The sequence below is a fragment of the Engystomops pustulosus genome, chromosome 7 (genome assembly GCF_040894005.1).
Source record: "Engystomops pustulosus chromosome 7, aEngPut4.maternal, whole genome shotgun sequence".
NCBI lineage: Eukaryota > Metazoa > Chordata > Amphibia > Anura > Leptodactylidae > Engystomops > Engystomops pustulosus.
This window is the reverse complement of record NC_092417.1, coordinates 11,733,164-11,756,655: the sequence shown is the minus strand read 5'-3', so window position 1 is coordinate 11,756,655 and position 23,492 is coordinate 11,733,164. Positions and strand designations below refer to the sequence as shown.

General features: G+C 45.0%; 1 protein-coding gene across 2 annotated transcripts; it reads left to right on the top strand.

The window, feature by feature from the left end:
• Positions 1 to 1,417: 1,417 nt before the first annotated feature.
• Positions 1,418 to 22,464, top strand: VSIG8 (V-set and immunoglobulin domain containing 8). Of its 2 annotated transcripts, none has more exons than XM_072114764.1 (7): positions 1,418 to 1,599; positions 14,144 to 14,313; positions 14,399 to 14,603; positions 14,708 to 14,866; positions 16,954 to 17,076; positions 21,159 to 21,294; positions 21,414 to 22,464. In XM_072114764.1, the coding sequence occupies exons 1-7, from the start codon at positions 1,551 to 1,553 to the stop codon at positions 21,727 to 21,729; spliced, it is 1,158 nt and encodes a 385-aa protein (XP_071970865.1). In that variant the 5' UTR covers positions 1,418 to 1,550; the 3' UTR covers positions 21,730 to 22,464. The 2 variants fall into 2 exon arrangements, with proteins under 2 accessions (XP_071970865.1, XP_071970864.1); XM_072114763.1 differs by lacking the exon at positions 1,418 to 1,599 and adding an exon at positions 12,525 to 12,714.
• Positions 22,465 to 23,492: the final 1,028 nt, after the last annotated feature.

Sequence of the window (23,492 nt, the reverse complement as noted above, 5' to 3'; positions counted from 1 at the left end):
TACAGTACCCTTCAATATATGATAGGGGTAACGGTGGTTATATTGTACAAAACTGGCATGGTATATTTATATATAAACTGAGGACTTTAGATCTTTGGCCTCTACGTTATTACATTCTTCTGTAGTTTCACCTAAATCATGCCCAAGGGATAGGCACGGGTAGGGGGATACCAAACATTCTGTCTTTCAATTCCCAAGGTCAACCTCATCCAGACACATTGGGGCACATTTACTTAGGGCCTGAATCGCTCTTTTTCCTTGGGTTTCCCGAAAATTACCGGTTTGCGCCGAATTGTTCCGGGTTTTTGGCGCACGCGATTGGATTGTGGCGCATCGGCGCCAGGTTGCATGCAAATGAAATCAGGGGGCATGCCCGTCGGAAAACCCGATGGATTCGGAAAAACCACGGTTACCTGCACCAGGAATAGGATGGTGAACTCCAGTGAACTCTGGCGGACCTCGGCGCAGCATCAACACCTGGTGGACATCGGGCGCACGAGGACATCGCCGGAAGACCCGAATCCTCGTTGGAGAACACGCCGCTGGATTGCGGCAGGAGCGGGTAAGTAAATGAACCCCATTAACAATAATTTCGAAACATTGAAAATCACCTAATTATATTTTACTTTGGTGTCCGCCCTGATTCCGTTTACAAATAAAGAATTATGCGATATAATGAATGGGATGTGCCAATTTTACAAATACCATGGTTGATATGGCCGGACGAGGCAGAATGTTGCCAAAGGAAAATCCATTCATTGTATTCTTGGGGTATAATTTGAGGTAATTTGTCAACACCAATTTGGTGAAGAAAAGATCATCTTGCGTCTGTTCTGTAACCCACCGAGTCCTCCTGCAGTAAGGGCATTTTACTCTATGTAAGATTGAGGGCTATTACTCTCTTCCAGAGCCTACTATGCTCTGCTATTCGAAAAATTAGGAGGTCATGTAGGCTTAATTTTGATTGAGGTCTCAAAAATGCTGCTTAGGGACCCTGCTCAGAGTCAAATCTGCACCTAGGTGTAAATGGTAGTCCATCGGTCCACAGATGCCCTGGTACATCGCCATTATACCTATGTATATCCATTGGGGGGGGGGGGCACTTTTCAGCAGGAGTTGGCAATTAGCCACTAATTACGAATTTGGCTCCTACCGGCAATTGGACAATCTCTGCTTCCCAGCCACAAAAACATCTCAGTAGGGGTGTTTCTTATAAAAACATTATTATAGTTGATCGGTATTTGAGCAATTGTCCGATATAACCTGCACGGTAACCAAAGCCTAACTTTACACCTCTTGGCAAAATAGAAAAACAATGGTAGATAGAGCCGTGAGCCATCCTCCCTGGGTGTCACCGGGCAGAGGACTCCTCTACCCTCCTGATACAGGTGTGTCTAGTTCTATCAGCGCCCAGGACTTGTAACACAAGTTCTGCAGCTTTTGCATATTCTGTGTACAGATCATTCTCCGCACACACAGATCCTCACTGACAGTCCAGCTGCCGAGGAGTAATATACCCTACAGAGGATCCGACCCCCTCTGGGATCAGAATGGGAGACCTGTGGGTGACCACGTGGGTAATTCTGGGATTTATGCCAGGTAAGCAGATGTTAACAACACATTACCATTGTAAAAAGGAAGTACTAGTGTCTACAACCCCTTATCAGATGGCAGGAACCCACCCAATCATAGGGTCATCCTATGGGTGGGGACTACTGTGTAAATTTCTAATTGCTCCGATCGGTGGTGGTATCTTCTTCGAGAAGATTACCACTGTATGTTGCTCTTTACTTAGCATGTGTGATGTCACAAGGATCAGTGGAACGTGTTTATTTTTCAAGGGTCAATCTAAATTTGGCTTATTAGGGACAGACTGGTCTCACCAAGATGCAGAGGAACTCCATTTAGAGTTGACTTTGACTCGGTCCCTTATCAAGTTTTACAATGTGGTTTAAGATGTAGACAAAGCCGGATAGAGAAGATAGAGTCAGGAGTGTTGTCACCCATAAATCAAACCCATTACTTGCATGGGACCCCAAAGATCAATGGGGGTCCACAAGGTTACAGGAATCAGCTGGTTGGCAAACAATTGGTTGGATTCGGGAGAAGACGGACGTCGACCCAGGATGTCCTTCTTTCATGGGTGCCTTTCTTTAAACTGTATCGGTTTTCTCAGTCATAGACTTCCTGTTCAGCTATTCGAAACATTTCGGAGTCCCTTTGACAAAAATGCTGCTTGGAGCCCCTGCTTAGGGTCAAATATCTATCTAGGTGTTCCTTCACCAGGGCCACCATTACTTCATGGGAATTGACAGCCATATTGTAGTTCTCTGGTCCTTAGTATTCCTCGTACATCCCCATCCTACATATCCACATCCATTGGGTGGATAAAGGCTCCCGGTGAGCCGAAACATTGCTGTACTTTATTGTACCTTGCTTAAACACTTGCTTCACCTTACATTGGATGTCTCTGGAGTGCTACTTACCTTTCGTGATACACATCCATTGGGGGATACTTTTCCAGTAACTTTCCAGTTTTGACCTTTAGGACCTTTCTGTGCCCCTGTATTTACACCCTATAAACAATCCTTATGTAGTTTGATCTTGTGGTCGTAGGCTGCTCCTCTTGTACCATCTGAAGGTTAACAAGAAGAAGAAGCACGGGGACCATGGGCAATGTACTATATCAGAATCATAGGGAATGTTTATAGGTTGTAACCAAGGAGACACATAGATCGGCACAGGAGCTGTAAACACAATACGGAAGGGGACATTTTTGAATACAATTGGTTTTGAAGGTGGCCACATCCTTCATCACTCGTCCTCCTTCCTGTTTGTATATGAATTTCCTTTAAACCAGAAAGTTTCTTATTAGTGGTGAACGGAATGCGAGATGACTGGTTCAAAGTGTATTTCGGAGGTGAATGATGGACCTGTTCGAGCTGTTTTGTCCAAGCCCGAAGGGCCAGGGTTTTATAAGAGACTTGACAGAAGGTCAGACAAGTTGGTTGGAGATCTCGGCGTACAGGAATGCGCCAGTTACCGCTGGTCTCAGCTCTCCGTAGATGTAGATAAGGGAAGATGGAGACTGGAGAGATGTAGAGATGTGAGATGTAGATTATCACTAAGGCGAACGTGGTCCATGTACTGGTTGTATTTCCCGGTCGATTTGAGGCACTACTGTACTACTCATACTGCTCTATATGATATCCCTGCATCCACGTTCGGCACCTATCTGACCCATAATTCTATCTGGTCAGTCCGAGAAATGTGGCTTATACATTGATCAAGTTTCTCATGTTTGAACGCTTACATGAAGCAGAATTCGTAACATTACATAGTTTATACGGTTGAAAAAAGACACATGTCCATCAAGTTCAACCAAGGAAGGGTAGGGATTGGATGAGGAAGGGATTTAGGGGAAACAATTCTATATAACATAACCAGCAATGTTATTTAGGTGTAAAAAGGCATCTAGACCCTTCTTGAAGCTCTCTGCTGTCCCTGCTGTGACCAGCGCCTGAGCTCTCTGCTGTCCCTGCTGTGACCAGCGCCTGAGCTCTCTGCTGTCCCTGCTGTGACCTGCACCTGAGCTCTCTGCTGTCCCTGCTGTGACCAGCGCCTGAGCTCTCTGCTGTCCCTGCTGTGACCAGCGCCTGAGCTCTCTGCTGTCCCTGCTGTGACCTGCACCTGAGCTCTCTGCTGTCCCTGCTGTGACCTGTGCCTGAGCTCTCTGCTGTCCCTGCTGTGACCAGCGCCTGAGCTCTCTGCTGTCCCTGCTGTGACCAGCGCCTGAGCTCTCCGCTGTCCCTGCTGTGACCAGCGCCTGAGCTCTCCGCTGTCCCTGCTGTGACCAGCGCCTGAGCTCTCTGCTGTCCCTGCTGTGACCAGCGCCTGAGCTCTCTGCTGTCCCTGCTGTGACCAGCGCCTGAGCTCTCTGCTGTCCCTGCTGTGACCAGCGCCTGAGCTCTCTGCTGTCCCTGCTGTGACCAGCGCCTGAGCTCTCTGCTGTCCCTGCTGTGACCAGCGCCTGAGCTCTCTGCTGTCCCTGCTGTGACCAGCGCCTGAGCTCTCTGCTGTCCCTGCTGTGCTCTGCTCCTGAGCTCTCTGCTGTCCCTGCTGTGACCAGCGCCTGAGCTCTCTGCTGTCCCTGCTGTGACCAGCGCCTGAGCTCTCTGCTGTCCCTGCTGTGACCAGCGCCTGAGCTCTCTGCTGTCCCTGCTGTGACCAGCGCCTGAGCTCTCTGCTGTCCCTGCTGTGACCAGGGCCTGAGCTCTCTGCTGTCCCTGCTGTGACCAGCGCCTGAGCTCTCTGCTGTCCCTGCTGTGCTCTGCTCCTGAGCTCTCTGCTGTCCCTGCTGTGACCAGCGCCTGAGCTCTCTGCTGTCCCTGCTGTGACCAGCGCCTGTGCTCTCTGCTGTCCCTGCTGTGACCAGCGCCTGAGCTCTCTGCTGTCCCTGCTGTGACCAGCGCCTGAGCTCTCTGCTGTCCCTGCTGTGACCAGGGCCTGAGCTCTCTGCTGTCCCTGCTGTGCTCTGCTCCTGAGCTCTCTGCTGTCCCTGCTGTGACCAGCGCCTGAGCTCTCTGCTGTCCCTGCTGTGACCAGCGCCTGAGCTCTCTGCTGTCCCTGCTGTGACCAGCGCCTGAGCTCTCTGCTGTCCCTGCTGTGACCAGCGCCTGAGCTCTCTGCTGTCCCTGCTGTGACCAGCGCCTGAGCACTCTGCTGTCCCTGCTGTGACCAGCGCCTGAGGCAGGCTATTCCACAGATTTACAGTTCTCATAGTAAAAAAAGCCTCTGGTGATTAAACCTTGTTTTCTCCAGACGGAGACAGTGCCCCCCCTCCTGCCGAATCACAAGAGTGTATAGGATAGCTACAGCAGCAAATCTACACATAACTGTGTATACCTGGATCTAGAAAAGGGTCGGCTCCAGGTTTCAGTGGGGCCCTGGACAACAGAGCCTCAGTAGGCCCCTTTACAGTGAACTCACATAGCGGCATTAAAAATTCTGAAACTGAAATAGTCTCCTATTCCCTAAAATATTCCCTAGTTTATCATACCAAACCACCCCCTTAAGGTCATTTAATATAAAGACCCCCTCACTACCTATGTATTCATTAGATACAGCCCCCTCTTCCCCATGGATTCCTTATGTACAGTTTTATAAGGGCCCCCCCCAACAGCTCTAGGCCTCGGCACTTGCCCAGGTATGCCTAGTGCTGACGCCGGCCCTGATCTAGTAGTGTGTGTTAGTGCTAGAAAATACCACACTGCCACGATAACCCATGTCCTGTCCTATTGTGGCTGATCTCCTGCCATAGTCAACCCAAGTAATCAATTTAGACGAGGGTGCTTCAGCCATGAGGCAAGTTGAGCCTCTTGCATCATGCAGCAACTTCCTGCAGCAGGATAGGGGGCAGAATCAGGACCTGACCCTTAATAATAGTGTCTCCTCCACCATGACATTAGTACATGGAGAACCCACATAGAAATAACCTGATACATTACTATTGGATTGGGCGGAGGCCGATCTGTAGCTCGCTTCAGGCAGGAGGAGGTTAAGGGGTAGGTGAAGTTTTGCTGATATTTTTACAAGGAACAGCAAAGTCTGTAATAAAAGGGATTACTGTGGATTTTGACAATAGTCAACAAGTGTGTGAACGTTCTTTATAAGCTACAAAGGAGAGAGGGGATAGAATCCACGTTACTGCTGCAGTGTTCTGCTGCGGATCTTCCTCCGACAAAACAATTTAAAATCTGCAACATTTTTGTAATGGATGATTCTAGCCTTAGGTTAAACAAACATAAAACGTGCGGATGTGATGTGGAGGAATGTTCTCCGCAATGTGATTCCGTAAGCATCAGAGAAAAGCCAAAATCAGATGATGTCTGATGCGTCTTCATGCCGTGATTTTGCTGCAGCAGGCACCCGTGATCCGCAGCAGATTTTATTCCTCTTTGTCTGTATGGGATTTTGATCATTCTAATACATTAAACTGCTAACTTATATAACACTGGCTGCAGTGAGCACAGAGCGCAGAAGTGTAAGGGCAAATCCCTCCAGTGCACTTGGAGAAGCAACATTCCTGGACAATGAAGCCATATTTCACAGTTCTGCTGCTACTTATTATATACATAAGTCTGATTACACATCTCTCCCAGGACAATACATAACAATAGCTGCAGTGAGCACAGAGCGCAGCAGTGTGAGGACACAACCCCAGGGCACTTGCAGTAGCTACAATCGAGGAATAGAAATCCATATTTCACAGTTCTGCTGCTACTTATTACATACATAAAAGTCTGATTACACATCTCTCCAAGGTCAACACATAACACTAGCTGCAGTGAGCACAGAGCGCAGCAGTGTGAGGACACAACCCCAGGGCACCTGGAGAAGCCACATTCCAGGAAAATAAATCCATATTTTACAGTCCTGCTGCTACTAATTATGTACACATAAGTCTGATTACACATCTCTCCCGGGACAATACATAACAATGGCTGCAGTGAGCACAGAGTGCAGCAGTGTGAGGACACAACCCCAGGGCACTTGCAATAGCTACAATCCAGAAATCTATATAATTTCACAGTCCTGCTGCTACTAACAAGATACACAGTGGTGTGATTGTACATCTCTCCAGGGACAATACTGTACATGGTCACACTATGCTATACTATGGGAAAGGCTGACATGTGATTGGCTAGGATGACGCGCAGCCATGATGTCTATTCTCTTTGGGTTTGATATTTGATGTCTATAGTGTTTGTGTTTCCTCTTTACCTGCACATTTTATGCTCTTTGTATTCTCCCTGAAGTCTCTATTGTAGTCTGTCCTATTATATGATACTATTATATGCTGCAGCACTTTCCCACGCTGCCGTCCATGTGTCAGGCTCCGCCTCCTTGTAGAATTTCCTTTTCCTACTACTGTCCATACAACCAGAAAAGAAAGTTCCAGCCCTGATACATAGGGCTCCATTGAGTTTATTCATCCCCTACTCCCCTGCGGCTGATGCTACAATGTAACATTCCTGACAAGTGGAATCCCCCTTTAAATTCCCCTTGATTTTCCTTCATATTTGAAACAATTGTCTAATTTCTTTAAGGAAAATGTAATTTTTGTTATCTGCGGCTCTTGTGCCCGTCTTCTGTATCTCCATATAACATGTGACTGCACCCTGGGAGATGAGACACATAGGCCCGCACAGGAGCTGCGTACACATAGAGAGGCCTGAAAAACGATGGCGACCCCCGGCTCCTCCCCCTACACATTTATATACATTTATAGAGATTTCCAGAAGTCGTGGACGAGGATAAGCGGCAGCACATTGTACGCAGCAGAGATTCTTCACATTTCTCAGACTTGTTTGACCAGTTCTGAGTTTCTGTTTATCTGCTGTTAGATGTGAGGGTGAAAGTCTCCACGGCCTCCGCTCATAATATGTGAGATACAGTGGCGTAACTTAAAGGGGTTTTCCCGTCTGGGCACCCACATTCAGTTTCATAAATCTCCCATATATATACATTTCTTCAATTAGATGTTATTAAAAAAATTTACGTGTCTGAAGATAATATCTCATAAATGTTGTCATATGGTCCCTTAGAAACAAGAGTGTGTCCTTGGATACGACCACCTCTGCTGGAGGGAATGCACAAAGAAACAAAAGGATTTTGTATATGAAATATCCAGGAGTTACTGCATGTCCCACAGCCGTCCTGTAGTAATGAACCCTGAATCCAGGTGGTCAGGCAGGACTCAATAGAGCATATCTGGCCACAAATGCCCGAGTGTGGGGTGGTCGTATCCAAGTTAAATGTAAATGCCCAGATGGGAAAACCCCTTTAAAGCTGATGGCCCTGGTGTGAAGTCTGTGCCAGGCCCCCGACTATAATGTATGGTTTATAGTACTAGTCTTCTCCTATGGGAAAATGACTCCTTAGGGGCCCCCTAAACCTCTTGGGCCCGGGTGCGACCGCACTCTCTGCACCCCCTTAAGTTACACCCCTGATGAGATGAGTGAAACACTACATGCAGAAACCATCTACTGAAATAAAAATTTACCTACTGGATGGGGCAGCGAGGGGTGCTATCTATAGCTCAGGCAGCAGAATGTTTAGGGTCCCCCCTGCTTAGTGACTGCGATTCTTTATTACCAAAGGGTCTAGGTGATGGACCAACACAAGACTTTGTTTCTGTTGGCTTTGAGGTTCATCTCTTAAAAGGTTCATCAGGCTCATCAACAGAATCTTTATCTACATATGTGGACTGCTTGTTACGACCAATACTAGAATTACTAGATTCCATTATATTTCCAAGGTACAATTGGCTTTCTATGAACCATTCCAGGCTTTTATTCCACCTACAAGCTAAGTTTATGTGGACGGGGCGAGGGGCCCATGCTGAGTGGTGGAGTGTGTGTTGGCGCAGGGGGTTCTTGTCCAGATACAGCTTATAGCATAGAAATAAACAACAATGCTAAGGCCCAACGCATATATCAGGAGGGTGGAGCCTCCTGATATATCACGGGTGAAGGGAGGCGGGGTTTACATTGCAAGCTGGTGCAGGACGCGCTGGCGTGCGATAAATCCCCCCAGACAGTCTATATATAGAGATGAGTGGAGGTTCAGGTGTGTCCCACACAACCCGGGGAATATTACTGGATTGGCCGCCGTGCTGCCATCAGGCAAATTGATGCATTTGTCTACTAGCCCTACCCCTAGTATACCCCTGGCCCATCACGCCCATGGCCAGTAGATAGGGGATCAGTGTGCCGGATTGGCTGCACGACCACCAATCTTGCAATATGTCCGGGTTGCTCGGGACACACCTGAAAAGCAATCCGACTCATCTCTATTTGTATACGAGAATTCCACACATAGAGGATATTGAATCTATAGGCAAAGTGACCAGAAGGGCAGGGAAAGACCCCAAAAATGTCTCCATTATATGTGACGCTGTGTAATTTGTCCTGTCGCATAATACATTCCAAGTTGAGGAGAAATGGTACAGCCAAGGAGACTGCAATGGGGCCAACATATTCCTAGCGGTCGGTGGAGTATATATTTACTATATTTACTCAGTGAGTAACACCTCCGCGATAAGCGTTCAGTCATCCCAAAGATAGGTGGACGACATGTTCATTGTATGGACGAGGATTAATAACCCATTTATACAGTTCCTGACACCTGAATGCAATTACCAAGATTATGACCTTCACAAATAAGATGAATGAACTTTCTTGAGAACTTTCTTTCTTTGAGGTTTTCTGAATGGACCATAAATGTGGAAATTGCAATTAATAGTAAATATCTATGGGCAGGAGGAAGCAGAAAGTGAAACAATTCATGAAATCCAGAACTAATTACGTTGTGTGGAGAATGTACTGTCCATGCAGCAGATTGGTAGAACCTCACGTCCAATGATCAATCATTTCAGAGGACAAAAAATGTCCATTAATAATGGTGGCCGAGCTCCTTGTCTTATCAAACATGTAAAGAAGGAACATGGAGGAAATCCAAATGGGTCAACATTTGCAGGGTTAGAACAGATTCCTTCACCCTCTAAATGGAGGTGACAGACCCGGACAACCGGAGAGAGGCATGGTGGATCCCCAGAGATGATGGGCCTCTAAGTCTACACGGCAAGTAGCAGGAGCATCTTCTGGTGAGACACTGGAGGACACTCATTGACGTATGCGGTGGCACCGGATACATCAGAAGGCTCCGGTCTCCCATGTATCCATCGACCGGTTGTGCTGGGGAACAATTCCATGCCAGGTCCTGCATGAACCCAAGGGCAGGAAAGCCGCATTGGGAACATCTCACGATATTCTCCTCAACGGCAACTTGGCTCTGGGGTGGTGCGAAGGGTGAAATAATCATACTTCCCGGGGGTTCATAAAGAATTGTGATTATTTCAGGGCTTGTATGAACTAATAGATGTCCACTATTGATTCCACATAATTGACTTCTTAGATATGGGCCCACTAGGACACAGTGGACTGAGCAATGAGATGTGATTTACCTTTGTAGCACCCAATTAGGTCCCTATTTTAGGATTGTAGACCTTGTTACCGAATAAATAAAATGAGGTCTTTTACTTTTTTTATCGGGAGAAACGGGCAGATACCTTATCCAGGGGGAGCCCCCCTCTCAGGTCCGATTGTGAGATGTTATGGGTCTTCTTTCGGGTCCTGTCGCTTACCCTCGCTGGGAGAAGCATCGCACAGCACAAAACCCCTTCCCGCTCTGCGTCTTCTCCTGCGTCTATGACTGGATTTTAATGCTAAAATAAAAGGTGAAAGAAATTTTCATTTTGAAGAAAAATTTTAGTGATAAAATAAAGGACTACAGGACATTTTATAAATTGGTGGCAGAACCTTTTTTTTTTCTTCGGATATGGATTCGAATTTTGTTATTATAGGGCAGAGGAGTGGGTACGCAGGCTGTCACACCAGACAGGTTGAGTGACTCAAGGCCCCCCCCTGCAGGCCTGGGCAGCTGCTGCGTTTAGTGCTATTTTAAAGCTAGAACTTCAAGACTTGGCACTTCAGGTGGTTCTTCCTGTTCAAGGCAACTCTGGTGAGAAGCTGCAGTGATAATCCAAATTTCCCCTCCTACTTTCAAAGGTACTGCCGATCAGGCAGAGCAGGGAACAAAGTTGCTGATTACCGTAAATTGCTGTATCGGCACTTTGTGGTTTGGGCACTTGACCTCTAATTGGGTGCCCATTACCAGGGGTGAACCTTAAATCTCTGCTGCCTGAGGAAGCTGGGCTATAGAACAGCGCCCCCTCCATTTCATCTAGTAGCAATATATCAGTACGTGGGTTCTCCATGTAATGTCCATGACATCTGTGTGTGAAGAAATGCAAGTCCTGCCTTGTAACAGTTGACTGCAAATCTAATGCTGCCCCTGATTTTACCTTGGGTGGTGCCGCCTGAGGCAAGAGGCTCAACTCACCTCATGGATGATGCATGCCCACCCATCACTGCTGTAGGGCACTGGCATTTTTACTAATATCCCTGCTTCTAAATATTTATAAACGTATTTCCTGGTTGGGTGGATTCCAAGAGTTTACTTACCATAGACAGATAGTGCCCCTGTACTCTCTTCTGTTCTTATCTTGGTACATATGTTGCATATGGCGGCCATTTTGTGACATGCAAAGAGGGCTCCACTATGGACCATGAGTGGTGGCCGTATTGAGCCCCTTAAACTTTATGTATTATAACAAACCATTGGATGTGGACCCCAGACTGTGGCTTGGGTCTTATCTGCGAGATCCTAACAGTATCCACTCTTTAAACCCTGTACGGGAGTTTGGACTTTTGCTGTGACAGGATCACACGGCCTTTAGCCCCTGGAGTAGTTCTGCTACTGGTGGTGGCTGGGTGGGCAGCTCAGAGGATTAGGGAGTGAAGCACCAGGGTCAGGTAGAGTATAGTCAGACAGAGACATCCTGCATCGCAGGAACGAGTAGTTGAAGTGGGGTAAGTAGCTTCTGCAACACCCCTGCCAACGCATATGGACCAGCTCTCCATGACTCTTCCAGCTCGCCGAATCTGCTGCTAAAGTTACTGTTAATTGTTTGGCCATTGCCTTTGAATAAAGAACCGTGAGTTGATTTGCACAATGTTGCCTGTCCAATCCCTGAATACGGCTGTTACCACCACGGGCTCCCCATCCATCACCCAGGGATTCTTCCTACAGACACTCAGGGGTTTCCCCAGGGAGAAACCACTGCATCAGACTCTCCCTCCATATTTCTTGCACACACCACCTGCTGGAGACCTGGCAGACTGTAGGACAGCCCTCCGGTTCCCCATACCAAGCACTGTGACATTAGCGTGCCCAAGGCTGCAACCGCCAGTCACTCTGGTATTCTGGGCCCCCGGCTGCCTCCAGACCCCAAGAAAAGGTTAGGCCCCGGTGAGGGATGCTGCACTTCTATCACCCCCCGGGTCCACAGAGATTTTCAAGATAGGCTGGTAGACCTTAAATTCCCGAAACAAACCTGAAAGTTTTAGCTAAGTTCACAAACCCTCTAGTTGCCCCTGGAAAGAAATTTGGATGTTCCCTTTAAGTTTCCACCAAAACAAACCCTCCTTTGTTCCGGAGAAGCTCGTCCTAATCTGGGAGCAGAGTATTGGTGGTGTTTACATAGCAGGAACAGAGCTGTCAGCGGCCGGAGCAGCACACGTGTGTGTATGACATGTAAACAATCCTGAGGCCGAGCAACGTGACACCACTGGCATGTTATTATACAGATCATCATCAGGCCTGGCACTGATGCCCGGGGCAGGACATGGCAGCTGGGCAGGTCCATGAGTCTCTTCAAGTGTCTAAGACATTTGTCTTCTAGGATTGTGGAAACGCTGAGTGGTGGTTACTCGGTGGCCTTGTCATGTATGAAGTTTACGATTATCCTACGATATTTTCGTATTCATCCCGTGAGCTCGCCCGACAGAAACTGGGAGTCAGCAGTGGGTGTTGTCCCCGCAGTGTCCTCCGCCCGGCAGGGTGTGTGACAGCAGATGCCGGTGGTGTCAGCCTGGAGTGATAGGACACGTTCCTGCACATTCATCACACAGGAGGACACCGCTCCTAGAAGATGTCACATGTCTGTGACCCGAGGCGTCCGACTGTGTGACATCAGCACGGAAATCTCTGTACTCATCTACACGGACACAAGATCAAGCAATACTGCTCGTACTGTTATGGGGGGCTGTGGGGGTCAGTGTTATGGGGGATGTGGGGGTCAGTGTTATGGGGGGCTGTGGGGGTCAGTGTTATGGGGGCTGTGGGTGTCAGTGTTATAGGGGCTGTGGGTGTCAGTGTTATAGGGGCTGTGGGGGTCAGTGTTATGGGGGGCTGTGGGGGTCAGTGTTATGGGGGCTGTGGGGGTCAGTGTTATGGGAGCTGTAGGTGTCGGTGTTATGGGGGGCTGTGGGTGTCAGTGTTATGGGGGGCTGTGGGTGTCAGTGTTATGGGGGGCTGTGGGTGTCAGTGTTATGGGGGGCTGTGGGGGTCAGTGTTATGGGGGGCTGTGGGTGTCGGTGTTATGGGGGCTGTGGGTATCAGTGTTATGGGGGGGCTGTGGGTGTCAGTGTTATGGGGGCTGTGGGTGTCAGTGTTATGGGGATGTGGGTGTCAGTGTTATGGGGGGCTGTGGGTGTCAGTGTTATGGGGGCTGTGGGTGTCAGTGTTAGGGGGGCTGTGGGTGTCAATGTTATGGGGGGCTGTGGGGGGTCAGTGTTATGGGGGGCTGTGGGGGGTCAGTGTTATGGGGGGCTGTGGGGGTCAGTGTTATGGGGGGCTGTGGGGGTCAGTGTTATGGGGGCTGTGGGGGTCAGTGTTATGGGAGCTGTAGGTGTCAGTGTTATGGGGGCTGTGGGGGTCAGTGTTATGGGGGCTGTCGGTGTCAGTGTTATGGGGGGCTGTGGGTGTCAGTGTTATGGGGGGCTGTGGGTGTCAGTGTTATGGGGGCTGTGGGTGTCAGTGTTATGGGGGGCTGTGGGTGTCAGTGTTATGGGGGCTGTGGGTGTCAGTGTTATGGGGGGGCTGTGGGTGTCAGTGTTATGGGGGGCTGTGGGTGTCAGTGTTATGGGGGCTGTGGGTGTCAGTGTTATGGGGGGCTGTGGGTGTCAGTGTTATGGGGAGCTGTGGGTGTTAGTGTTATGGGGGGCTGTGGGTGTCAGTGTTATAGGGGGCTGTGGGTGTCAGTGTTATGGGGGCTGTGGGTGTCAGTGTTATGGGGGGATGTAGATGTCATTGTTATGGGGGGCGTGGGTGTCAGTGTTATGGGGGTGTGGGTGTCAGTGTTATGGGGGGCTGTGGGTGTCAGTGTTATGGGGGGCTGTAGATGTCAGTGTTATGGGGGGCTGTGGGTGTCAGTGTTATGGGGGGCTGTGGGTGTCAGAGTTATGGGTGCACTGTGCAGGTCCCTAGCATGTATTCCTCATATGTCACTGAACTAATCAGTGATAACTTTACACACCCATTATCCCGTATACTATACCACTTATAATATATACTGTATACTGGGCTGTTACTACCACAACCATCAGATGACAAGTTCAGCATTGACTCCCACTTGACTCTACTCGTAATAATTATTCCTCGTCTTCTATCTGAACAGCTCTGCTGGGGGCTATTAAAATCCAGGAACAAAGTACAGAGACCATTGTCCTTCCTAAAGGAGACACAGTGACGCTGGGCTGTACATATGTCCTGGACCCTTCTGAAACTGGAGCCCTGGACATTGAGTGGTTCCAGATGAACCCGGTCAGCACAGGCCTGGATACAGTGGTGAGTATCTTCTGCCAAACCAAACTGGAGAAGTTCCATGATGGTCTCTCAGTCTGTTTGTGACCCATGTCCATTTCCCCACCAGATTCTCACCTACATGGACAATGGGATTGTAACCAAAGGTCCACCAGGCCTCATGAGCCGCCTGTCCTTCAGAGCTGGAGATCCCAGTATGGGTGATGCCTCCATAACAATTACTTACCTTGAAGTCGGAGATTCTGGAACCTTTCAATGCAAAGTGAAAAAGAACCCTGGGGTGGACTCAAGGAAAGTTACGTTATCTGTACAAGGTAAGACGTGGCCTGAGTGGTGGTCACAACCTTGCCCAGGCATGACTAACATTACGACATGTAAACACACAATAACGCATGGGTTCTTCTCCCCTTGGATCTAGAGGCGCCCACACATCCTCAATGTTATATCGAAGGAGATCAGACCAAAGGAAGTGATGTCATTCTGAAGTGCAACCCAAATGAGGGAACCCCGCCTCTGAATTACAAATGGGAGAAGATAGCTGGACCATCCAACCCGGCCACCCCCGTTATAAACATGAGTAAGTTATAGCATTGATTGGTGATATGTGATGTTATAGAGCATAATATAACATGTCTGTAGTAAATGTAACCACCTGAGTGAAGTTGCCCCCCCCACCCCCCCACCACCTTATTTAAATCTAACAAAATTGGGGCCAAATGTTTGTGCTGGTTTGAGCAGCAGAAATTTTCATTTGTGCCACTATCGTTTTTAAAATATTAAGAAAAGTTTCCATAATTCATCAGAGGTCAACCCTCATCAGCGCCCCCCCCCCCCCCACTTTACCCAAATCAAACAAAACTGCTGTCAATCAATTGTGCTTTGTTTGTGCTAAAATTTTTGTTTGTGCTGCTTTTGTTTTGAAGATATAAAGCAAATTGTAAAGGTAAAAGGTCAAGCACCCCCCACATTAACCAAACCAAACAAAACTGGTGTCAAACGTTTGTGCTACGTTAAATAAGATAAGGTGTTTAGGATGAACTAGTAAAAAAAACAAACCTAGTGACACTTGGCTGGATTGATCACCAGGGGGTGCTAGCAAACACATTGGGGGTCATTTACTAAGGGCCCGATTCGCATTTTCCTGACGTGTTACCCGAATATTTCCGATTTGCGCCGATTGTACCTGAATTGCCCCGGGATTTTGGCGCACGCGATCGGATTGTGGCGCATCGGCGCTGGCATGCACGCGACGGAAATCGGGGGGCGTGGCCGAACGAAAACCCGACGTATTCGGAAAAAACGCTGCATTTAAAAACCGAAAATGTGTCGCTTGGGAAGCGCTTACCTTCACCTGGTCCAGCCCGGTGTATTCCGGAGCGTTCAGATGATTTTCAGCGCAGCAGCGCCACCTGGTGGACGGCAGAGGAACTGCCATCATAAATCCCGTCCGGACCCGAATCCTGTGCAGAGAACGCGCCGCTGGATCGCGAATGGGACGGGTAAGTAAATCTGCCCCATTGTACTTTGTAAGGAATAAACTCCGATGACCTCTGGAAAAAATATGAAAAATGATAGCAGCACAAACGAAAAATTTTTGCTGCACAAACGTAGCATGACCTTTTGACCTTTGCAATTTGCTTTATATCTTCAAAACAAAAGCAGCACAAACAAAAATTTAAACAGCAGAAACGAGCATAAACGTAGCACAATTGATTGGCGCCAGTTTTGTGTGATTTGGGTAATGTGTGGGGGCTGGTTGACCTCTGGAAAATTTTATTAATATCTTTAAAAACCATGGCGACACAAACAAAAATTTCTGATGCACAAACCAGCACAAATGTAGCACAAACGTTTGACACAAATTTTGTTTTGGTGATTTGAACAAGGTGGAGGGGTCAACTCTGGTGACATAACTTCCCTTAAGGTGACCTGTCACCAATACAAAATTCTGAATTTCTACCCATTCAAAAGATATGAATCCAATTAAATTTTATGTGAGCAGATACTATTCAAGGGGGCGGTAATGTTTTATTTTGTTCTGGGGTGTGACTTCAGGCCATTAAAGAGGTCCTCCCACATTTAGTGAAGAACATACCATAATGTGGGGCTTACTGTACAGATTTAGAGGCACTTCGATTTTTCTAGCTCCCACAGTTACTGAGATATCAGTTGCGGTATCTGACCATTATAATCCTCTCCACTGTCAGAGAGGAGGAGCTGGAGTAGAGAAGGGAGGTGTGTTGTAATAATCTTCTCTTATACTGAGAAGATTATCATAACTCATCCCCTCCTCTGCTCCAGCACCTCCTCTCTGACAGTAAAGTGGGTTATAATGATCAAATACTGGGACTGATATCTCAAAAACCATGGGGGCTGGAAAGAAAATTCAAATTGCCCCTGAATATTTGTAGGAGCCCCTACAGAATGGTATTTCCATGACCACATGTGTGAGGAGGTGAAAGTCGCTCCTTCAGCCTTTGTATCACATGAAATTGGTCAACTTTTTTGTATCCTGAGTTTGCTTCAATGTATCAGTGCAGGCTGTTAAGATCAGGGATGTACGGAAGCTTACATACATATGGCATATTTTAATTTAGCATATAGGCTTAACCTTGTTACTAATTTTCTAATACGAATTTGTACTGAATGTATTTTTCTATACAGCTCCTATGAATGGAGATTTACTAATCAAGAACATCTCTGATGCATATGCCGGGGCGTACCAGTGTACAGTGGGGAACAAGGTGGGAAGTGGAACGTGTGTGACCGAGCTAGCATTACACGCAGGTAAGACTGAAGACAAACACAGTATAACAGCGATAATATGTACATAGGGGGGCAGTATTATAGTAGTTATATTCTTGTACATAGGGGCTAGTATTATAGTAGTTATATTCTTGTACATAGGGGCAGTATTATAGTAGTTATATTCTTGTACATAGAGGGCAGTATTATAGCAGTTATATTCTTGTACATAGGGGGCAGTATTATAGTAGTTATATTCTTGTACATAGGGGCAGTATTATAGTAGTTATATTCTTGTACATAGAGGGCAGTATTATAGCAGTTATATTCTTGTACATAGGGGGCAGTATTATAGTAGTTATATTCTTGTAAATAGGGAGCAGTATTATAGTAGTTATATTCCTGTACATAGGGGGCAGTATTATAGTAGTTATATTCCTGTACATAGGGGGCAGTATTATAGTAGTTATATTCTTGTACATAGGGGGCAGTATTATAGTAGTTATATTCTTGTACATAGGGGGCAGTATTATAGTAGTTAAATTCTTGTACATAGGGGCAGTATTATAGTAGTTATATTCTTGTACATAGGGGGCAGTATTATAGTAGTTATATTCTTGTACATAGGGGGCAGTATTATAGTAGTTATATTCTTGTACATAGGGGGCAGTATTATAGTAGTTATATTCTTGTACATAGGGGGCAGTATTATAGTAGTTATATTCTTGTACATAGGGGGCAGTATTATAGTAGTTATATTCTTGTACATAGGGGGCAGTATTATAGTAGTTATATTCTGGTACATAGGGGGCAGTGTTATAGTAGTTATATTCCTGTACATAGGGGGCAGTATTATAGTAGTTATATTCCTGTACATAGGGGGCAGTATTATAGTAGTTATATTCTTGTACATAGGGGGCAGTATTATAGTAGTTATATTCTTGTACATAGGGGCAGTATTATAGTAGTTATATTCTTGTACATAGAGGGCAGTATTATAGCAGTTATATTCTTGTACATAGGGGGCAGTATTATAGTAGTTATATTCTTGTACATAGGGGGCAGTATTATAGTAGTTATATTCTTGTACATAGGGGGCAGTATTATAGTAGTTATATTCTTGTACATAGGGGGCAGTATTATAGTAGTTATATTCTTGTACATAGGGGGCAGTATTATAGTAGTTATATTCTTGTACATAGGGGCAGTATTATAGTAGTTATATTCTTGTACATAGGGGCAGTATTATAGTAGTTATATTCTTGTACATAGGGGGCAGTATTATAGTAGTTATATTCTTGTACATAGGGGGCAGTATTATAGTAGTTATATTCTTGTACATAGGGGGCAGTATTATAGTAGTTATATTCTTGTACATAGGGGGCAGTATTATAGTAGTTATATTCCTGTACATAGGGGGCAGTATTATAGTAGTTATATTCTTGTACATAGGGGGCAGTATTATAGTAGTTATATTCCTGTACATAGGGAACAGTATTATAGTAGTTATATTCCTGTACATAGGGGGCAGTATTATAGTAGTTATATTCTTGTACATAGGGGGCAGTATTATAGTAGTTATATTCTTGTACATAGGGGGCAGTATTATAGTAGTTATATTCCTGTACATAGGGGGCAGTATTATAGTAGTTATATTCTTGTACATAGGGGGCAGTATTATAGTAGTTATATTCCTGCACATAGGGGGCAGTATTATAGTAGTTATATTCTTGTACATAGGGGGCAGTATTATAGTAGTTATATTCTTGTAAATAGGGGGCAGTATTATAGTAGTTATATTCTTGTACATAGGAGCAGTATTACAGTAGTTATATTCTTGTACATAGGGGGCAGTATTATAGTAGTTATATTCTTGTACATAGGGGCAGTATTATAGTAGTTATATTCTTGTACATAGGGGACAGTATTATAGTAGTTATATTCCTGTACATAGGGGGCAGTAATATAGTAGTTATATTCTTGTACATAGGGGGCAGTATTATAGTAGTTATATTCTTGTAAATAGGGGGCAGTATTATAGTAGTTATATTCTTGTACATAGGGGACAGTATTATAGTAGTTATATTCCTGTACATAGGGGGCAGTATTATAGTAGTTATATTCTTGTACATAGGGGGCAGTATTATAGTAGTTATATTATTGTAAATAGCGGGCAGTATTATAGTAGTTATATTCTTGTACATAGGAGCAGTATTATAGTAGTTATATTCCTGTACATAGGGGCAGTATTATAGTAGTTATATTCCTGTACATTGGAGGCAGTATTATTGTAGTTATATTCCTGTACATAAGGGGCAGTATTATAGTAGTTATATTCTTGTACATAGGGGGCAGTATTATAGTAGTTATATTCTTGTACATAGGGGGCAGTATTATAGTAGTTATTTTCTTGTACATAGGGGGCAGTATTATAGTAGTTATATTCTTGTATATAGGGGGCAGTATTATAGTAGTTATATTCTTGTACAGAGGGGCAGTATTATAGTAGTTATATTCTTGTATATAGGGGGCAGTATTATAGTAGTTATATTCTTGTAAAGAGGGGCAGTATTATAGTAGTTATATTCTTGTATATAGGGGGCAGTATTATAGTAGTTATATTCTTGCATATAGGGGGCAGTATTATAGTAGTTATAGTCTTGTACATAGGGGCAGTATTGTAGTAGTTATATTCTTGTACATAGGGGCAGTATTATAGTAGTTATATTCTTGTGCATAGGGGCAGTATTATAGTAGTTATATTCTTGTACATAGGGGGCAGTATTATAGTAGTGATATTCCAGTACATAGGGGGCAGTATTATAGTAGTTATATTCCTGTACATAGGGGCAGTATTATAGTAGTTATATTCCTGTACATTGGAGGCAGTATTATTGTAGTTATATTCCTGTACATAAGGGGCAGTATTATAGTAGTTATATTCTTGTACATAGGGGGCAGTATTGTAGATGTTATATTCTTGTACATAGGGGGCAGTATTATAGTAGTTATATTCCTGTACATAGGGGGCAGTATTATAGTAGTTATATTCCTGTACATAAGGGGCAGTATTATAGTAGTTATATTCCTGTACATAAGGGGCAGTATTCTAATAGTTATATTTTTGTACATAGGGGGCAGTATTATAGTAGTTATATTCCTTTACTAAGGGGGCAGTATTATAATAGATATATTCTTGTACATAGGGGGCAGTATTATAGTAGTTATATCAATGTACATAAGGGGCAGTATTATAGTAGTTATATTCTTGTACATAGGGGGCAGTATTATAGTAGTTATATTTTTGTACATAGGGGGCAGTATTATTGTAGTTATATTCTTGTACATAGGGGGCAGTATTATAGTAGTATTCTTGTACATAGGGGGCAGTATTATAGTAGTTATATTCCTGTACATTCGGGGTAGTATTATAGTAGATATATTCTTGTACATAGGGGGCAGTATTATAGTAGTTATATTCTTGTACATAGGGGGCAGTATTATAGTAGTTATATTCTTGTACATAGGGGGCAGTATTATAGTAGCTATATTCTTGTACATAGGGGGCAGTATTATAGTAGTTATATTCTTGTACATAGTGGGCAGTATTATAGTAGTTATATTCTTGTACATAGGGGGCAGTATTATAGTAGTTATATTCTTGTACATAGAGGGCAGTATTATAGTAGTTATATTCTTGTACATAGAGGGCAGTATTATAGTAGTTATATTCCTGTACATAGGGGGCAGTATTATAGTAGATATATTCTTGTACATAGGGGCAGTATTATAGTAGTTATAGTCTTGTACATAGGGGGCAGTATTATAGTAGTTATAGTCTTGTACATAGGGGGCAGTATTATAGTAGTTATATTCTTGTACATAGGGGGCAGTATTATAGTAGTTATATTCTTGTACATAGGGGGCAGTATTATAGTAGTTATATTCTTGTACATAGGGGGCAGTAATATAAAAGTTTTGAATTAAGTTGAAGAATTGGTAATATGTGCTTTGTATTATGCATTTCATATAGTAATAGTCTTTGTAGACTTTATTTAATAGTATTAGTTTAATGTGGTTGATACCTGTTATTAACTCTTTGTAACCGTCCCTTCAATGATTAGGTAACCGTACCGGGATAATTGTTGGAGCTGTGTTTGGTGCTTTATTCCTCTTGCTTCTGCTTCTCCTCCTTATTTGGTGTCTGATCTGCTGCTGCAACAAGAGGCGCTATGAGAAGGAGTTAGCAAACGACATCAGGTAATAATCTTACCCCTCACCACAAGATGGTGCCACGATACTGCTTCATATATGGAGCCAGGTAGTATCACAATATAGTAGCCAGATTTTTAATCTTTATCTACTCTTTTGCTCTATAGAGAGGATGTACAAGCTCCTCCAAGTAACAACAATAGCCGCGCCAGCAGCATCCGAACTGCCGCCGGTTACCGACCTCACAACATCAGCTACTCCCTTCGTAGGGTCTACAATGAGGCACCAAGAGACGAACCTTCAGCTCCCTCCTTGAGTGGCAGCGAAGTCTTCAAACCCAAGTATGAAAGTCCTGCTCCCAGTCCAGAGCCAATCTTCTTTGTTCCAGGCCAAAATGCAAAACATAATCCCTACAATATCCAGAGGGTAGGGGGTGTACCGGTGATGGTGCCGGCTCAGTCTCGAGAAGGTTTCATCGTCTGAGTCCTTCAAGTCTCTGCTGAACTTTGTCCTACACATGAACATTGTTCTTATCTCACCTGGGATCATACGTCTAACAATGTGTAACACTGTAAGGTCTTCATTTGTTGATATGTATAAAGGTCCATAGGGTAGATGGACCTCGTTGTCTCCAGGTTCAGGTCAAGCCCTGCCTGGATTTGTCCCAAGCTCCTCATAGAAGAGAAGATTGTGGTAAACCCCACTTTGATCCACCAATGTAGAGATGTTTGAGGTAGAAGATCATACTGCAAATGAGTAACATCGATAAAGGTCCCACCACCTTCATGGACCTTCATGAACCAAGAACTCAAGGGCCAAACATCTGTTCTAGAGGCATAACATGAAGCCAGTACAAAATAAGTAACAGGGCTCCCTATACCATGAGGAACACATAATATTGTTGATGTCTTGGGTGGCAGAGGGTTTGAGGTCCCCTATAAGGTCCCAGGTCCCAGGTATGACTGTTACAAGGACACCCTATTCAGTTAAAGCCAATGCTCTGAGTGAATACATTCAAGTATGTTTTCCGAAGTTTTGTTCTACATGAAGACCATGAATGTTTCAAAAATTGGCCTCCTATGAGCTGACCCTGTGATCCGATCCATCCATGATATTGTGCCAATCACGATGACAAGACAACATTTTTTATATCTACTTAGAATTGGAAGATGTATATTTTTGTGATTTTTTTTTTTAAATATTAAAAAGTTGTTCTGACTGAGGTTATTGGGAATATCTATGAAATGTGTGAAAATTGTCCGATTTAAGGGAACATCCGGCCCCAACTCTATATGAACAATTCAATACTTTAGACAAACAAACAATACATACTCACAGTGTAGTGTCTCTTTAAAAGGTAATTCTAGGGCCAAACTCAGGAGCCGACCCAATATATAAAGGTCCATAACATAATAAAGAGTTGATCTCTTTATAATCCTCCAAGAAGGAGGCAGATTCAGTGGTCAGCTCTCACAACAATAGGAGTGGAAAAGAGAGATGATTTTGGGATAGGAACATTTCACCACCACATCAGGCTCCAGGGTACCGTTCACACTGGGCTCCTCCTGCGTCTTTAAGTGTAACTGACAGTTTAGGGTGCATTGTGAAAACAAAGTGGATAAGTGCCAGGAACAGAAGGTTATCCCTCCGCACTAGGTGGTCATGCTGAGATGGTTATCCCTCCGCACTAGGTGGTCATACTGTGATGGTTATCCCTCCGCACTAGGTGGTCATACTGAGATGGTTATCCCTCCGCACTAGGTGGTCATACTGAGATGGTTATTCCTCTGCACTAGGTGGTCATACTGAGATGGTTATCCCTCTGCACTAGGTGGTCATACTGAGATGGTTATCCTTCTGCACTAGGTGGTCATACTGAGATGGTGATCCCTCCGCACTAGGTGGTCATACTGAGATGGTTATCCCTCCGCACTAGGTGGTCATACTGAGATGGTTATCCCTCCGCACTAGGTGGTCATACTGAGATGGTGATCCCTCCGCACTAGGTGGTCATACTGAGATGGTTATCCCTCCGCACTAGGTGGTCATACCGAGATGGTTATCCCTCCGCACTAGGTGGTCATACCGAGATGGTTATCCCTCCGCACTAGGTGGTCATACCGAGATGGTTATCCCTCCGCACTAGGTGGTCATACCGAGATGGTTATCACTCCGCACTAGGTGGTCATACTGAGATGGTTATCCCTTCGCACTAGGTGGTCATACCGAGATGGTTATCCCTCCGC

Coding starts and splice junctions, on each gene's coding strand:
- VSIG8 (XM_072114763.1), top strand. CDS start 12,540: ATGCCGGTGGTGTCAGCCTGGAGTGATAGGACACGTTCCTGCACATTC. Junction 12,715..14,143: donor AAGATCAAGCAATACTGCTC/GTACTGTTATGG, acceptor CTATCTGAACAG/CTCTGCTGGGGGCTATTAAA. Junction 14,314..14,398: donor GCACAGGCCTGGATACAGTG/GTGAGTATCTTC, acceptor TTTCCCCACCAG/ATTCTCACCTACATGGACAA.